The sequence below is a fragment of the Armigeres subalbatus genome, chromosome 2, assembly GCF_024139115.2.
Source record: "Armigeres subalbatus isolate Guangzhou_Male chromosome 2, GZ_Asu_2, whole genome shotgun sequence".
In the NCBI taxonomy this organism is placed as follows: Eukaryota; Metazoa; Arthropoda; class Insecta; order Diptera; family Culicidae; genus Armigeres; species Armigeres subalbatus.
The window spans coordinates 121,798,710-121,816,398 of record NC_085140.1 but is presented as its reverse complement, the minus strand read 5'-3'; the positions used below and the strand labels follow the sequence as shown (position 1 = coordinate 121,816,398).

General features: G+C 40.3%; 1 protein-coding gene across 8 annotated transcripts in view; it reads right to left on the bottom strand.

The window, feature by feature from the left end:
* LOC134210761 (peroxidasin) overlaps positions 1–17,689 on the bottom strand; it is a 671,031-nt gene that overhangs the window by 34,420 nt on the left and 618,922 nt on the right. For all 8 annotated transcript variants that reach the window (XM_062687010.1, XM_062687008.1, XM_062687009.1 and 5 more), the window contains exon 9: positions 283–486. In XM_062687010.1, coding sequence (XP_062542994.1) covers positions 283–486 — 204 coding nt within the window. The remainder of the gene's footprint in view (positions 1–282; positions 487–17,689) is intronic.

The following is a 17,689-nucleotide window of genomic DNA, read 5'->3' as shown; positions in this document are numbered from 1 at the left end:
TGATCAAATATCACGATACGAAATACAAACCACCTTCCGCTCCCAGAGTGCTTCGCAAACATGACTTTTTACTACATTAACACGTCCCCTTGTTTCACCTACCACCCAGCACCCAAACAGCCATCACTAATGGGGGAGCTGTTTTTCCTAACTTTCCAAAAGCAACAGGAAAAAGCAGTAAAGTGCAACACCGGAAACTTGTGAATAGAGAAAAAAACTGTTGCTTCTGCTACTTTGCTCCTTAAACCTCCGAGATAGGAAGAGGAAAAAAAAAACGCTCACCTGAGTCGGACTCCTTGACGTGGTCGATGGTGAGCTCGATATCGTCGTCGCTGAGGTAGATCCGGTTCGTTTCGCTGAGGGGTTGGCCATTGCGCTTCCACCAGATGTGCGGCAGTGGGTTTCCGTCCGCTTCACACTCGAACGTTACACGGGCTCCGGTTTTGGTCGTAATGCTTTCCGGGGCCAGGGTGAACTGCGGTGGCGCTGGAAGGAACAACGGAAGCGTCGGAGAAATGAAAATACAGTTTGATGTGGTGGATTGTTGGTGGTCAAAGTGGGTGCAGAAGCAGGACACAAAGATTCAATGTTTTTAGTAATATCACAATAATCAAAATTTGAAAGTTCTAGCATTTTTAATAGTACCTATACATTTTGCAAAAAATATTAAATTGTTATTTAACTAATTCAACTAATTTATTTATTTTTTTGCATCGATTGCAATGTCAAAAATGTTGAATCAACATCAAAAATTTATTTCTTTTTACATTTAGTCGAAGGAAAATTGACTATGAAAGTTTTTGAGTGTTTGAAAATTTGATAATAAATTAATATAGGGTAACCGTACCCTTAGTGGAGGTAGCACCAATAATGGATGTATTGGAGTTTTAATGAGATTTATTTTAATTTAGTTTTTACCAATGAAGAGATTAATATGCTCTAGCTACATCGTCCTTTATCCTTTAGTGAGATTTTAAACTTGGTATACTGAAGTATAGCTCTCTCATTTTTTCCAGAACTAGATGAGACCTATTTGTAATTTCTGTAATTGAAATATTTTCTTTCGGCTTTTGGTTGGTACACATTTCTTCTACTGCTATTCTTTTATTCCACTTTAGTTCTCAATGGCATTTCGTGTTGAAGCCGGGCATTTGGGTAAAAAAACACTATGAGGCGAAATAAATAGTAACAGCTGCGAAATTTTTAGCCAACGTAGCATGGCGCATTGCAATACGAGAAAGGCTACCGTGAAACTATGTTGCACCATCTCCGACTGTAAAAGCGTAAAAGAGGATCGCAACTGAAGCTGCAACCAAGCAGGAGGAAATAACATTGGCCCTTTTTTGATAACACCTTGTGCAGCCATGTGCGGTGTACAATTCGCTCTAATGTCGACAAATTACGACTCGGAACGAACGGGGGCTCCATCATGATACGGAACTACAATTTGTATTGGACACGGATGGAATCGCTTACTCAGAGCTCAGGGCTCACGTGAGCTGCATGTATTCGGTGATCTGGTAATCTGGCCGGAATTACACGCGGCGCATACTATCCTGCTTGTTCAGGGAAAACTATTTTTGATGGCGTTTTGTAGTTTGATTTAAATAATTTGAATCATACTACACACCAATTTTATCGTATGCTGTAACTTGCTATCTTTATCGTGGGAATTGAGGTTGGCATGCATTTTCAGGGTACTAAATAAAGTAGAGCACCTCTCTTTTGAACGTTAATTTTTGCATAATGTTCAGTTCATTTAAAAAGTTTCATCGCGAGTTCTGGTAAAATTATTATTGCTTCTGAGGCATCTGATTCTCGGCTCTTTTTATTACTCTACTTTGTAATAAGGTGTCATTGCTATATTTGGTCTTGATAATCAGAATGTATTTTTATTTTTCAATATCATAACCTCATTCTGTGGACTTGATACCATACTCTGTTATGAACTAGCCTTACATAAGAGATAAAATACAAAAAAAAAGCAAACAAGAAATAATATGCACAATACTTTAGGGATAACATACTCTATTATTACAATACCAAACGCATCACAAATTATTATTCGTCTGGTAATGAAATACCTAGGCATATTATGCCTAAAGTATTTTGGATATTTATTTTTGGTACAAGTCGGACTCGATTATCTGGGGTTCGATTATCCCGAATTTTAGACTCGATTATCCGAAGTATTTTTTTCTTGGAATTTTAAATAATTTTATATTTTTAATTTCAATATTGTAATGTACAATATGATTATTTTAACAATATGGGACGTATCTAGGTTGTTTTAGGGGGTTTGAAAAATGGGCTGTTTTGTATGTATATTTAAATTTGACTATAGGCTTGTATGTCGAATTCATGACACAATTATGATTATTTGAAGAAACATGGAAGTTCTTTCCCATGGAAGTTCGTTTCCTCTTTTTTTAAACTTTATTAATGTTTTTTTTAATTATAGGATTAAGTTCAACACAGTTTCCTCTTTTTTCTTCCATGCAATTACTTGATCTATTGTCAATTAAGCTGTTGCATTTGAGACAAAATCTTCAGATTTGCCATTTATATCAATCCAATGTGGTTCCAAAACTGATGAAGCATTCGCTCATTCGACATATATAAAAACGTAAACGTGGTATAAATTTCACGATGTTTCGTGCAGTGAGTCAAAAATTATTCCAGATGGAAGCTGAAAGAAGAAAAGAAAATCTGCAAACCCACGTTGATAATCCTGCTCATCGACAATGGAACCTACGACAAAATGGATTTCGGACAGCTTCCTAGCCAAAAATTCTACATGGCGACGGCACGAGGAGTAGTTCCTGCGAAGTTTAAGTTTGCTTTTTGGACAAACTTGCAAAAAAAACAGATGATTTTGGCAAGGGATATGCAGCTGTGGAGCAAAGACCTAAGTGTTTGTGACGAATAAGACGATGGACTCGAAGCTGTACAAAGAGGAATGTCTCAAAAACCGCGGTCTACCTTCCATAAAGCCCATAAAGGTCCCGTGAAGTTTTGGCCAGATTTGGCGAGTTGCCACTACAGCCGGGAAGTCATCCAGTGGTACCGCGATAATAACGAAGATTTCATCGATAAAACATAAATCCACGCAATGGCCCACAGCTCCGCCCATCGAGACATTTTGGGCAGTAATGAAGCAGAAGCTTAAAAAAAGTGGAAAAACAGCTCGGAACGCGATTCAGATGACCAAAATGTGGAACAAATGTGCCGAGGAAGTTAACTCCGGAGGTGTGCAACTTTTGATGAGAGGAATAAAAAAGATGGTGCGAATTTTCACTAGAAACAAGAAGAAATTATTTGTATCAATATTTTTTCCTTAAAGTACAGTGAATTACCCTTGTTGTGATGTATTAACCTTATTTGTACGTCAATCCGTTACCGAGATACAGATGATTTTATTATTCCGGATTCTAAATGGACATATCTTTAGGGCAAATGACCCAATAGTGGAGGAACTAAGCTAGTTGAACCACCATTTGTTCGTTCACACCAATTCTGTGCTTTATTTCGCTTACCTTCAGTATGTATTCGAAAGCTTCTCAATTATATTTCAATCTAAAAATGGTCGAATCGCAGTAATCCATCATTGTTACCTAAAATGATTGCAATGTTCCAATAGTTGCGGTATTTTTTAATTTGTGTTCCTTTAGTTGCGAATCCCATTGTTTTCATATGATACTCGCAACTATGGGAACACTACCGCAATTATTGATGCAAAGGAGAGACAAAGATAAGGTATTTTAGTTATACCTTAACGATTTTGATGTGATTTCCAACCTGTTTTATTTTATTTCACATAATGACAGGCCAACAAATTTAATATTCACATGGGTTGCTGCGTTTAATACGTAGATTATGTGAAAACAACACTACCGCAACTATAGGAACACCCACGACTATGGGAACTTTTACCTAACAAGAAGCTACATACCGCATCTTGAACTAATTTTCATCACAGCAAGTTCCGTATAAATATGCTCAGATATCAAATGGGTATGTGCAATGTATTTACGCTTCCGGGATCATATATTTAAACCAAGAGTGAACTTCAAAGATGTATGTTTGATCACAGACCGTAATTAGTAACAATCAGTTTTATATATTAAAAACACAGATTAATCCACCTAGCGTTGGTGGTGCCTTTCTCGCATTTAGTGAAGACACCAACCTTATATGAGTTTATATGGTCCAATGTACCATTTTCTTCATAACTTTTAAACGCAATGACCGATCGTTGTCAAATTCAATAGTGATCAACAAGGCTTTGTCCCCTGTCGAATAAAACTTGTTGCGAGGAATTCGGTTAAGGATTACTATACGAAAAGTTGTCTAATGTTTTTTATAGCTTTTGTGCACACACATACACACACACACATACACACACATACACACATACATACACACGGACAGTCAGACAAGTGCCCAGTTTGTCGAGCTGAGTCGATTGGTATATAACACTATGGGTCTATCGGTACAACTTCGTTGTACGAGAAAGGCAAAACATGGAACGGACTCACCATATTTGCGCCAGATCTTATTCTTGAAAGCTTTTAAACTCCAGTTCCGTTCAAATCATCTAGAATGCAGTGTACGTGCTTGTCGTATAATCCAGTTGCAATTGTTCAGATTACAGTAAAAACATTCTCGAAAATTTTGGAAGTCCGTCAACATCTTATACAACACGAGTGTAACTTTTCCGAAAATGTCTGCTTATTTACAAAAATTGTTGTTTCGTTTTCGTTTCGTTTGCCATCTCTACTTGGTGACATTCGTGTTTCCGTTCGTTGCTGTAGATTCTCCCGTGGAAATTTCTAAGAAATTCTGCGTAACTTCAAATATATTTCCGGTTTCACTGAAATTCCTTGAAAATGCAAGTTTCCAATGGAAATACATAATAATACAAGAAATTCTTACGGATTTTTTCCTGGAAATTGGGAGGATCTTCCAATAAAAATTGAAAAAATCTTTTCTAAGCTATCCAGATATAGTTTTCCTAAATGTTAAAAATTTCAAGATAATTTGAAAGATTTCCTCTGGTAGCTGGAAGGGGCGACAACTAACAATTTGGTTTTGATGATGTTGTAATGAAATGTTGTTATGAAACGTCCATAAATTACAATAAAATCCATACACAATTTTAAGATGATTGATATAAAAAGTGTGACAGGATGGTTGGAGGAGGAGGGTTGAAAATGGTCGAATTTTGCGTTACAAAATTCTGCAGGATAATTTTTTTCACAAAACCTCCAATTGTAAGGACAATGGTGCTGATGACGCATTTCTACTTGTTTCACCCATGGTCCTCAATAGCAATTGTACTAGAACGAACCGTTTTATCACAACGTCGGTGGGGGAAATATTTCTCTGCCCTTCTTTCGCAATTGTATCAGGTGACGTGCACTTTTTTTATGTCTTGTTATGATCGAAGGGGCCCTCCTTAGCCGTGCGGTAAGACGTGCGACTACAAAGCATGACCATGCTGAGAGTGGCTGGGTTCGATTCCCGGTGCCGGTCTAGGCAACTTTCGGATTGGAAATTGTCTCGACTTTCTTGCGCATAAAAGTATCATCGTGCTAGCCTCATGATATACGAATGCAAAAATAGTAACCTGGCTTAGAAACCTCGCAGTTAATAACTGTGGAAGTGCTTAATGAACACCTGGGAGCTGCGGATAGAGTCAAAACGAGTGTCAACGAATCTCCAAAGCAAGCTGTCAAAAAGTATCCATCGCATCGAGAGAGGTTTTGTGCATTTTGAGCACAGCCGAGAGAGTACACGTATAAATCGACTCATACTAAATATAGCTCATTTTGAACAAATTTCAATTTTCTGGCGTCATTTTGAATATATCGACGGATTCAATGTAAGTGGAGGGTATGAATTAAATTAACATTCGACATGTTAATTAATACTAGGTAGTAAATTTACGAAATCTTTTTAATGAATTTTATAAAGAAAAACTCAATGGTAATTCGATGTAAGAAAATCGTAACGTGTACATTGAACACCGAGAGGAAATTTTCGAGTTTCAAGCAAAATATCTTGAAAATTGGATTCGATCGAGTCCGCAGCTCCCAGATGAACACTAAGCTGCGGGGCGGCTCTGTCCCAGTGTGGGGATGTAATGCCAATCAATTTTGACGTACGTCAAAACGGTCATTTTCCGTGCCGCTGCAATACAATAAATGATTCCGGATTCTAAATGGACATAGCTTTATAGGGTTTTTGGATGCACTATTAATATTAATAATACTAGAGTCGCCTCTCCACGTCTCGATATTGAAGGAAAATTGAAATGGATACTAGATCCAAAAAATGTCGTTGCCACGGTACACAGAAAACAACAAAACAAATGTCATTTCATGTTGTTGATCTGTTTGTTATGGTCCAAAGATGGTCTAGTAACCCAAAATTTTGAAATATGATCAGAACACATCGAGATAGAGAGATATCGAGAAAGGGAGGTTATCGAGATGTAGAATGCCAAAATGTATGTAGATTGAGACCAAGGAAACCATCGACATAGAGAGAGATATCGAGATATAGAACATCGAGATGTAGAGAGTCGACTGTATTAATACTTTTAATCCCATAAGGCATTCTTGTCAAAATCCTCTCCAGGATTCATGGAGAATCCCCTCCGGGATTCGGGGAGAATCCCCTCCGGGATTCGTGGAGAATCCCCTCCGGGATTCATGGAGAATCCCCTCCGGGATTCGGGGAGAATCCCCTCCGGGATTCGGGGAGAATCCCCTCCGGGATTCGGGGAGAATCCCCTCCGGGATTCGGGGAGAATCCCCTCCGGGATTCGGGGAGAATCCCCTCCGGGATTCGGGGAGAATCCCCTCCGGGATTCGGGGAGAATCCCCTCCGGGATTCGGGGAGAATCCCCTCCGGGATTCGGGGAGAATCCCCTCCGGGATTCGGGGAGAATCCCCTCCGGGATTCAGGAGAATCCTCCGGATCAGGGAGAATCCCTCCGGGATTCAAAGAGAATCCCTCCGGGATTCAGGGAGAATCCTCCGGGATTCAGGAGAATCCTCCGGGATTCAGGAGAATCCCTCCGGGATTCGGGGAGAATCCCCTCCGGGATTCGGGGAGAATCCTCCGGGATTCGGGAGAATCCTCCGGGATTCAGGTAGAATCCTCCGGGATTCAGGTAGAATCCCTCCGGGATCAGGTAGAATCCCCTCCGGGATTCGGGGAGAATCCCCTCCGGGATTCGGGGAGAATCCCCTCCGGGATTCGGGGAGAATCCCCTTCGGGATTCGGGGAGAATCCCCTTCGGGATTCGGGGAGAATCCCCTCCGGGATTCGGGGAGAATCCCCTCCGGGATTCGGGGAGAATCCCCTCCGGGATTCGGGGAGAATCCCCTCCGGGATTCGGGGAGAATCCCCTCCGGGATTCGGGGAGAATCCCCTCCGGGATTCGGGGAGAATCCCCTCCGGGATTCGGGGAGAATCCCCTCCGGGATTCGGGGAGAATCCCCTCCGGGATTCGGGGAGAATCCCCTCCGGGATTCGGGGAGAATCCCCTCCGGGATTCGGGGAGAATCCCCTCCGGGATTCGGGGAGAATCCCTCCGGGATTCGGGGAGAATCCCCTCCGGGATTCGGGGAGAATCCCCCCCGGGATTCGGGGAGAATCCCCTCCGGGATTCGGGGAGAATCCCCTCCGGGATTCGGGGAGAATCCCCTCCGGGATTCGGGGAGAATCCCCCTCGAGATTCGGGGAGAATCCTCTCCGGGATTCGGGAAGAATCCCCTCCGGAATTCGGGGAGAATCCCCTCCGGGATTCGGGAAGAATACCCTCCGGGATAAAAATTATCTCATTCGGGATTCGTTGAAAACTTTACTGCACTACTACTGTGAATTCCATTACCACCACAACCATAAAGAATAAGCAATAATTTTCTATTCCAATTCCATTTTTGATGTATTCCGTAAATTCGTCAAAAATTGCAGTTTTGCAACGATTGGATCAGCTGCCATAGCATATAAAGAACGACATTACTGCATTCTTGAGTCGATTAATCCCCGAATTAAGAGTTTCTGATTCTTATGAGCTTATAAAAATTGAAAAAAAATAATTTCTAGGCCACTTTTTTTTAAGTTTCCTGATCAAAAGTTGCCTGCACAGAGTTCATAAAAGGATATATCGTGTTTCAGTACGTTTAATTAATAGTACCTTCATTATGCGGTTTAGCGTAACAGTATCTTCCCGAAATTTTATCAGTAAGATTATGTGCTTCTTAAGAAGTATTCAGATTAATGATTAATAATTCTAAAAGTTAGATGAAAAACTATTTTTTTCCATTTTACAACATACAAGGCTTATGTCTTCACAAGAGTTGTAGCCAGTGTTGTGTAATGTCATTTGCATTCGTTTGCATAATTTTTCCAGAGCATTGTTCATAAGTTAGGTATCAATTCATGAGGTATGACGAACTTATAGTGCTTAAATGTGCCTACAAAGTTGTAGGCAAGACATTGCTGTAAATATGTAATCTGGGGCGTGGAGGGCAAAATGTCATTCAAATAACATTATGTCAAACGACACGTGACATTTTGGAAAGTTTTCACTATCCAGCCTCAGATGTTATATTTAGAGCAATGTACCCTTGGACAAAAATATAGCCCTACTCAAGCGTTATGAGTACATCTAAAATTATGGACTAAATTAGGCTTCTAGAGAAAGTTATGAACAAATTAGTCAAATGACATGCAGATTACATTTTACAAGCCTGGTTGTAGCAAAAGTTTTCCAAAGAACTTTGTCGAAGACGCCAAGTGTAAATTTTATTACTTTTGGAGATTTATCACGTTTTATGCCGACAACAGCTAAATATGTTTTTACATCATATATTTTTCATCTTCATTTCAACATTTTTTGCATGTTCTAGAAAGTTTTAGATATTAAAATGCGCGTTTAACTTCCATAGAAGCAATATACTCATATCATAAATAGTTTAAAATACACCGTTTGGTGACTGTTGCGACTTACCAACTTGAAAAAGTTATAATAGCCTTTACGGATTTTTTAGTTATAGGTATTTGATATAACTGCAGCTTGACAAGGGGCAAATTGTGACGGACAATAGCACAAGTAATTGACTTTGATTTAATATTACCTAAACTGTCGAGTGGTAAGCGAATGTAAGGTATGTTTAGTCGAAAACCATTCCTTGCTGTTCAAAGCAGAAATCAATCTTCCGTATTTTGTCATTACCTGTGTAAAACTTCAAGTGGGCCTGAACTTTGGTCATAACTTGATTCCAATATGCTTTAGTCACAAATAGTTGATGAAGCAATGCACCATGCGTCTCCATATGCCTGTGTGTTCGGTCTAAGAATATGTTTAAAAATTGTTGGCATAAAAACTAATAAATCTCCAAAAGTAATGAAATTTCGAACTTGGCGTAATCGACAAAGCTTTTCAGAGGACGCTTTGCTACAACTTTTGAGATGACACAAACTATATATGTTGTAAGGTAGAAACAATATATTTTGCATTCCACTTTTAGGGGTATCGATCATTAAACGGAATACATCTAAAGATGAGCATTAACTTACTGATCAAATTTCTGGAAGAAACTAATACGCTTAATCGCAAAATAAAAGTACTATTAATAAAAGCGATTTTCATCCCTTTGCTTAGCTCAGCTTTAACCGAATGCACATGCCTAAAGTAGCTACTCCGTGATTAGCATCTGGTCATATTTCGAAAGATTCCGGAATGCATAAAACAGGAGGGAAGTGGCCATTTCCTAATCAGTTCTGAAATCTAGCCTGCATCGTCTCAAGCTTCCTGGTTTTACAAAACAGGGCCTTATGATTGTGTTCTGGTGGGATTTGGTCCATCTGATACATTCCGGAACATACAAGAATACTGATTCCCCGGAGATAGTGACCACTTATTGATAGATTTTGAACGCAAGGTTCCAAAATATTTTTTGAACGAGAGGTTCCAAAATATTTTTTGGATTTCTATATTATTTCGAAGACATCAGCATTTTGTTACGACAATAATTTCAGAAATTTAATAAACAATTCTGATGTCTTGAATGAAGAAATGTAACTAAAAAACTTTCAAAAACAGTTCCATGTGTTAGTGTTCCGTAATATTCATATTACTATTCATTACTTATTACGGAACTATGTTTGAAAAACCGAAAAACAACTTTTCAAACTATTTACCTATTCGTATAATCATTTTTCTGATAATCTATGATAATTAAATGTTATGAGCGTCATACTATGTATTAACTTCATTGTATCTGATACTCGACGTAGGAAAACGCCCGACTGAAGAAAACAATCACTTTTCCTAACTGTAGAATCTTTGCGAAGAATCTGCTACAGGCAACACAATGCGGAAAAGTCGATTTTCCTAGAATTGATATAACGATTACCATTGTATCTGGAGAAATCGTACCATGCAAAACGGGAAACTGAAAATAGGTTGTCAGACTGCAAACCCATTAGAACAGAAAGATGCAATCTGAAACATGAAGTGAGCTGTTCTGGGCGAGGTTCGGGGTGCAATGGTTGTGCATTCATCTACATAGAAAGTCGATAGTTGTTAGCTATTACGAAAGGTGCAGTCCATTGCTGTGAGTAAACGCGGTGGGATAGATCCAAGCCGGGTGTAATCAGGGAAAGGATAGCGATTTAAATGTTAAAATGTTAGGATTTTCAGAACATCGGATTTACAAACCGTTCTTACAATTGAAAATCAGATAACCTATCGTTTTGCTCGTGTTTGAGAATAAGTTTTTTGATTATTGTCGGAATTCAACCGTATGGATTCTTCTTAGTTTTTAGATTCTTATACTTTGATAAAAGAAAAAAAAAAACAAATATCCCAGAAACAGGATAGAGCAGTTAGTGCTGTTAGCCGAAATATACACACAAAATATGTGCCCTCAAAGCGCACCATTCACCGAAAACCCATCTAAATCCACTGTCGTACGGAAAACGTACCGCTTGAATCCTATTCGGACTATTTGCAAGCTTGTATAAAGATCTTTTGATGATACGAATTTTCATCTTTTCAATTGAAGCTTCCTCCAGTGGCCTCTGTTTCCGACACCAAGCCAGAGGAGGGTTTTACATTACGCTCTTCCACGGTAGAATACATAGAAGTGAAAAAAAAAAACCACGAATTACTGTTCATAGTTTTCAGTGAATTAGAAAAATAAAAAAATATGGCTTTTGAAAATTTTTGCTCGTATATCTTTAAATATACATGCACAACTTTTTTTAACAGTAAAGTAAATTATTTGAGAAACTCTCTTTTTTTAATGGTGAAAAGTTTGTTTCGATCCGTTAAGATCGAACGAAACATAATTTTGGACCGTCTTGATAAAAATCAAAGTTAAAAAATGTTCAATTGTTGTATAACGTTCTTGAAGACCATAATTTACTCCACAAGAGTGTTATAAAATCAGCATAACACCAAAATGTTACTAGGCTTATCCAAAGTTTTCATATGATAAAAAATCTATTTTTGTCTTTCTCGTACAACTAAGTTGTACCGAAAGGCTATCATTTCACTCCGAAAACGAACTTTTTATAGAAGCCTCTGAGACCCATAGTATTATATACCAATCGACTCAGCTCGACTGAGCTGAGCACATGTCTGTCTGTCCGTGTATATGTATGTGTGTATGTGTGTGTATGTGTGTGCACAAAAGCTATAAAAAACATTAGACAACTTTTCGTATAGTAATCCCTAACCGATTTTCTCGCAACAAGTTTCATTCGACAGGGGACAAAGCCTTGTTGATCACTATTGAATTTTATAACGATCTTTCATTGCGTTTCAAAGTTATGAAGAAAATGGTACATCGGACCATATAAACCCATATAAGATTGGTGTCTTAACTAAATGCGAGAAAGGCACCACCAACGCTAGGTGGATTAATCTGGGTTTTTATTTTTCATATGAATGAATCTAATTAAATCTGCTAATTGAAAGCTTGGGTAGAAAAATTTATATTTTTAGTTGACGCTTAATGTGATATGTTAAGGATGGCAGATGAGAAAAGTCAGAAGGGTTGACCCGATCGCCCGACTTGAACTACGTAAAATATATTGATGCAATGATAATTTAAGCGTCATGCGATAAAATTTTATCTGGCTGCTACTGACGCAACATCAGCCACACGATTATTTGCCGCTGAAGCGTTATAGACGCCATCCATGTGTACAAATTTGCAGCATCACCTCCCTCCTCGACCACCTCGAAGGTATCCCCGTCTATCGTAACACTGCTTCCCAGGCGGGCCCTGTCGTGCTCGGTTCCGCCCACGAGCATGTACTTTGTCTCGATGCATTCACCACCAGTCCAAATTTTGTTGCTTCACGTTTCAGGCGGATGTACAGTTCTGCCACCGTTGCAAATATTCGGCAGACAATGTCCATGTCATCCGCGAAATAAATAAATTGACTGGATCTGTTTAAAATTGCACCCCGGCTGTTACACCCGGCTCTCCGCATGACACCTCCTAGCGCAATGTTGAGCAACAGGCACGAAAGTTCATCACCTTGTCTTAGTCCGCGGCGCGATTCGAACGAACTGGAGTGTTCGCCCGAAATCTTCACACAGTTTTGCACACCATCCACCGTTACTTTGATCAGTCTGGTAAGCTTCCCAGGGAAGCTTGTTCTCGTCCATAATTTTTCATAGCTCAACGTGGTCTATACTGTCGTATGCCGCCTTGAAATCTGGTATTCATGGCATTTTCTGAAGGATATGCCGTACAGTAAAGATCTTGTTCGTTGTCGAGCAGCCGTCAACGAAGCCGGCGTGATAACTTCCCACGAACTCATTCACTAATGGTGACAGTCGACGGAAGATCTGGGATATCACTTTGTAGGCGACATTAAGGATGATGATCGCTCGAAAGTTCTTACGCTCCAGCTTGTCGCCTTTCTTGTCGATGGGGCACATAACCCCTTCCTTCCACTCCTCCTGTAGCGAATATAATGATGGTCGTGAATATCAATATCTTCAATCACTACCAGCAACTGCTGCCGCTCCACCATTGATGACCGCCATCGCTGCGGTAGCCGTTGTCGCTGGGACCGCCTCCCGACGCCATCGTTCACTATCCGTGAAATCCCGATCAAAATAACGCGCGTGAACACGGAGCTTCTTGTACACAGAGAAAACGAAGCGGTGGGATAAAAATCATCTTCAAACTGATGTCCGTGTTGGGGATGCATGAATAGGATGGATTGGATCCTAAAATTTTACTGAGTTTGTAAAGAATTAAAATTTAAAATAGTTTAACGATGATAATCAAAAGTGGCAAATTGGTGGAGAGTTTCCGAGTCGATTGATATATAAATCTCAACAATCCATCGAAAGATAAAGGCGCTATTGACGTTCAAATTCTTATGTAATTTCGCGACGGTCCCAATTTTTTATTTTACATCCTAACGTCAAAACTAGACTATGGGTTGCATGGACATGCTCGTACTTTTGGCTACACGCCATAATAGAGAATGATATTAAGAACTAAGGGCTGCTGAGAAAAAACTCCACCGGCGTATGAAACGTGGACACGATGAAAAAGTACTCTGTGAGACAGAGGAAAGTTTTGCCAGAAACGACGCGCGGAAATTTTTCAAAACGACCAACAACATGTACAAGGAAAGCGTACTAGCACCACTCATGATCAATGGCAGCTCCGCTAGACAGAAGGGGCATTTTGAGTTATTGTTGGATAGACAATCGGACCGGGACGGCAGAATTAGGGTTGATAATGATGAAGTGAGAAAGACTGTTCGAAAGCAGCGAAAGCTAAAGAATGGTAAGGCACTGGGAAGAACGGAATCCCGGTCGAGCTTCTAAAAGTCCACCAAGTGATAGAAATGATTTGGGAGGGAGAAGATATATATTCGAACTGGCTTGATGGCCTCATATGTCCTATCTACAAGAAAGGACACATACTCGATTGTGCTAACTATCGAGGTATAACACTTCTAAATACCACCTACAAGGTAATCTCTTGAATCCTGTTCAGCAGATTGCGCCCGTTTATCGGAGATTTGTAACGGCGCAAATCAAAGCGGTTTACAAGAAGGACAACAACGGACTGCGACAAATCCTTGATAAATTCCAATTTGCGGACTCATCAGCTGTTTGTGTAGTTTAAGGCACCGTACGACTCAGTGAAACGAACTTTGACATATAATGCTAGAACATGGTTTTCCGGCTAAGCTCATTAGACTTTTTCGTGCGACGCTGGATGGATCGAAATCAAGCGTCAGAATATATGGTGAGACATCTGATTCGTTCGTGACGTTAGATTGATTGAAGCAGGGCGATTCGCTCTCCAATCTGTTATACAACATAACTCTAGAAGATGCTATTCGAAGATCTGGTGTGCTAAGAAACGAAACCATCATCAACAAGTCTTACGTGCTCCTTGGTTTTGCGGATGACATTGACATCATTCGTGCCATTTAAATGGGAGACTGAAAGAATAGGACTGATCATAAACCCTGTCAAACATAAGTACTTGGTGACAGACAGAGAAGGTGGCAATCCAAACGGTGTTGGTCGTGGTTAAGGTTCTCGATGAATTCGTATATGTTGGAATACTCGTTACATGTGATAATGGCGTTGACCGCGAGTTGAAAAGACGGGCTGCGACAGCACGTAGGAATTTCTACGGTTTGCAAAAATCTCGCAGCCCACAGACATGGACAAAACTAGCTCTTTACACATCGTTGATTCATCCAGTAACCCTATAAGGCCAAGAAGCATGAACGTTAAAAGATGCAGACTTTCAAATTCTCGTAGTAATTGAGCGGAAAATACTACGCTCAATACTCGGCGGCGTGGTAGAAAATAGTGAATGGCGCTGACGCATGAATCACGTTGTATCAAGTTGTATCAAGTGTTCAAAAATGCAGACATCGGCAGGCTGATAAAATACGGCAAGTTTTCTGTGAGCCCCAAATGCTCCAGAAACGGACCCTCTGGGATATCCGGAACATCCGCAAATTTGGCCAATTCCAGAAGTTCATCCGAGATCTTTGCGATTTTTTCGTAACCATTCAAACCGACGAATTGTGTGTGCAAACAATAGTGAAAGTCTTCTGTGACCCCCAAATGCTTCCGAAACGGCCCTCTGGAACATCCGAAACGTCCGTCAAAGTGGCCATTTCCTAGAGCTTTGCGATTTTTTTAGAAACCGTCCCCAATAATACCATATGAAGACTGAATTTGATAACACACATATCATTAATATGGGGGAAGGGTCGTTTGGCTGAAACCCATTCGGCCGAAAGTCATTTGGCCGAAAGGGTTGTTTGGCCGAAAGGGTTGTTTGGCCGAAAGGGTTCTTTGGCCGAAAGGGTTGTTTTGCCGAAAGGATTAATTGGCCGAAGGGGTCGTTTGGCCGGAAGGGTCGTTTGGTCGAAAGGGTTGTTTGGCCGAAAGGGTTGTTTGACCGAAAGAGTCGTTTGGCCGAAAGAGTCGTTTGACCGAAAGGGTCGTTTGGCCGGAAGGGTTGTTTGGCTGAAAGGGTTTGTTTGGCCGAGAGGGTGTTCGGTCGAAAGGGTTGTTTGGCCGTAAGGGTCATTTGGCCGAAAGGGTCGTTTGGCCGACAGGGTCGTTTGGTCGAAAGAGTCATTTGGCCGAAAGGGTCGTTTGACTGAAAGGGTCGATTGACCAAAATGGTTGTTTGGTCGAAAGGGTCGTTTGACTGAAAAGGTCGTTTGGCCGAAAGGGTTGTTTGGCCGAAAGGGTCATTTGGCCGAAAAGGTCGTTTGGCGGAAAGGGTCGTTTGGCCCAAAGGGTCATTTGGCCGAAAGGGTTATTCCGCCGAAAGGATCATTTGGCCGAAAGGGTCATGGCGCTTCTCACGTTTTACAGCGAGAAGTGATAAGCGAGAAGTGAGACGTTTCACTTCTAACTGTAAACAAAGAGGAGCACAAAGTGAACTGCTCACTTTTTTCCTTGAGTAGTGAGAAGTGAGACGTCTCATTTCTCACTCTTCATTTTTCTCTTCTCACTTTTGACAGCGAGAAGTAAGAAATGAGGAGTAAGAAGTGAGACTGTGACATGAGTATAGTTAACCATTGAAGAGCCCCTTATCCAGTTATTAATGTTACACACACACAAACACTTATTCCTATGTAAGACACTAAAGAGAAAGCCATCAATAAATCAGTTTGTTATAGATACACGTCCGAGTAGCATGTCATTCTTACAGAGACGTCTCATTTATCTTTCCTCCTTTCTCACTTCTCACTGTCAAAAGTGACAAGCGCGAAGTGAGTAGTGCGACGTCTCACTACTCACTCCGCACTATTCACTTTTTACAGTGAGAAGTGGGAAATGAGGAGTGAGAAGTGAGACGTCTCACTGTAGTGTCTCTGAGTCTCTGAGTAGTGAGACGTCTCTCTTCTCATTCCTTATTTCTCACTTTGCAATAAACTATTCAACTAAATGATCTATTCGGCAAAATGTCCTATTCGGCCAAATGACCCATTCGTCTAAACGACCCTGTCGGCCAAATGACCCATGACCAAATGACTCTAGGATGATATTTCGAAGTTGACTGTAACTTCCCAGATGTATGTACAGTTACGATTAAATTGTAAAGCTTCTGGATGAACTGTTAGACTTGCAAGCTTCTGAGGATGTTCCACATTTTCGTAGGATCGGAGGCTTTATAAGAATTTCACTATAATTCGCACGTGATTTGGAATTGGCCACTTTTACAGATGTTTCGGATCTCCTAGAGGTTTTCCGATGACTACTCAATCGATGAAATTGTCCAGGAATGATGTATATATGATAGCAAATAGAACTGGAATATTCAGAGTAAATATTCGTAAGCAATTGTATGCTTCATAGACCGAAGCTCCACATTTAGGTGTCTAATTGAGAAGCTCAAACAGTATCTCTTTGGTACAGGTTCCCCGGGAACTAGAGATGTCGATTTGAATCAATCATGAGCATTATTCTAGGAACCTACAGCTTTCGTGTAGTGCCAAGAAATCGAAAATCGGTTGAAATTTGAGTTTTTGGCATCATGTGCGAATAAACCTTCGTTAGAACCGAGCAGGAAATTTTCAAAAAGAAAGATTTTTTTTTCGTGGTCTTATAATATATAGATGTGGGTAAAATAATCCGACTGAGCCGACATCTTGTAACAGTCTCCCACATCGAAGAACTGAGCTTCCTAAAGAAAAACTGTCAGTCACACTGTGGGATCAACTTAAAGAAATAATGCTCAAATAATAAATCTTGGGTGGTTTGAGAACACCATGAGTATTTAAGTAACGGTCGTTTGAAAACGTCAAATTTGAATATGTCGTAAATTACATATAAAAAAACTTTGTAATCCTTAGTATTAACTGAATCAAAGCTGTACAAACACTCTTCATCTTGATTTCTTGCCTGAGAGGATTATACGTTCAATATCATGCAAGTTCACTGTAATAATTACTTTAATTTGAAAATAGCATTAAGAAAACTCCAATTTTTACCCTCTTTTTTGGGTTTTATCCCGCCATGGTTCGGTTAGTTGCAGGAGCATGATTTTATTTTCCCATTCGAGCGTTTGCTGTTGCCCGGTCCTTTTCACAATTTTACCATTCTTCCCATTCCCGGCCTGCCCCCCTGCTGATGCGCTTTCATGTA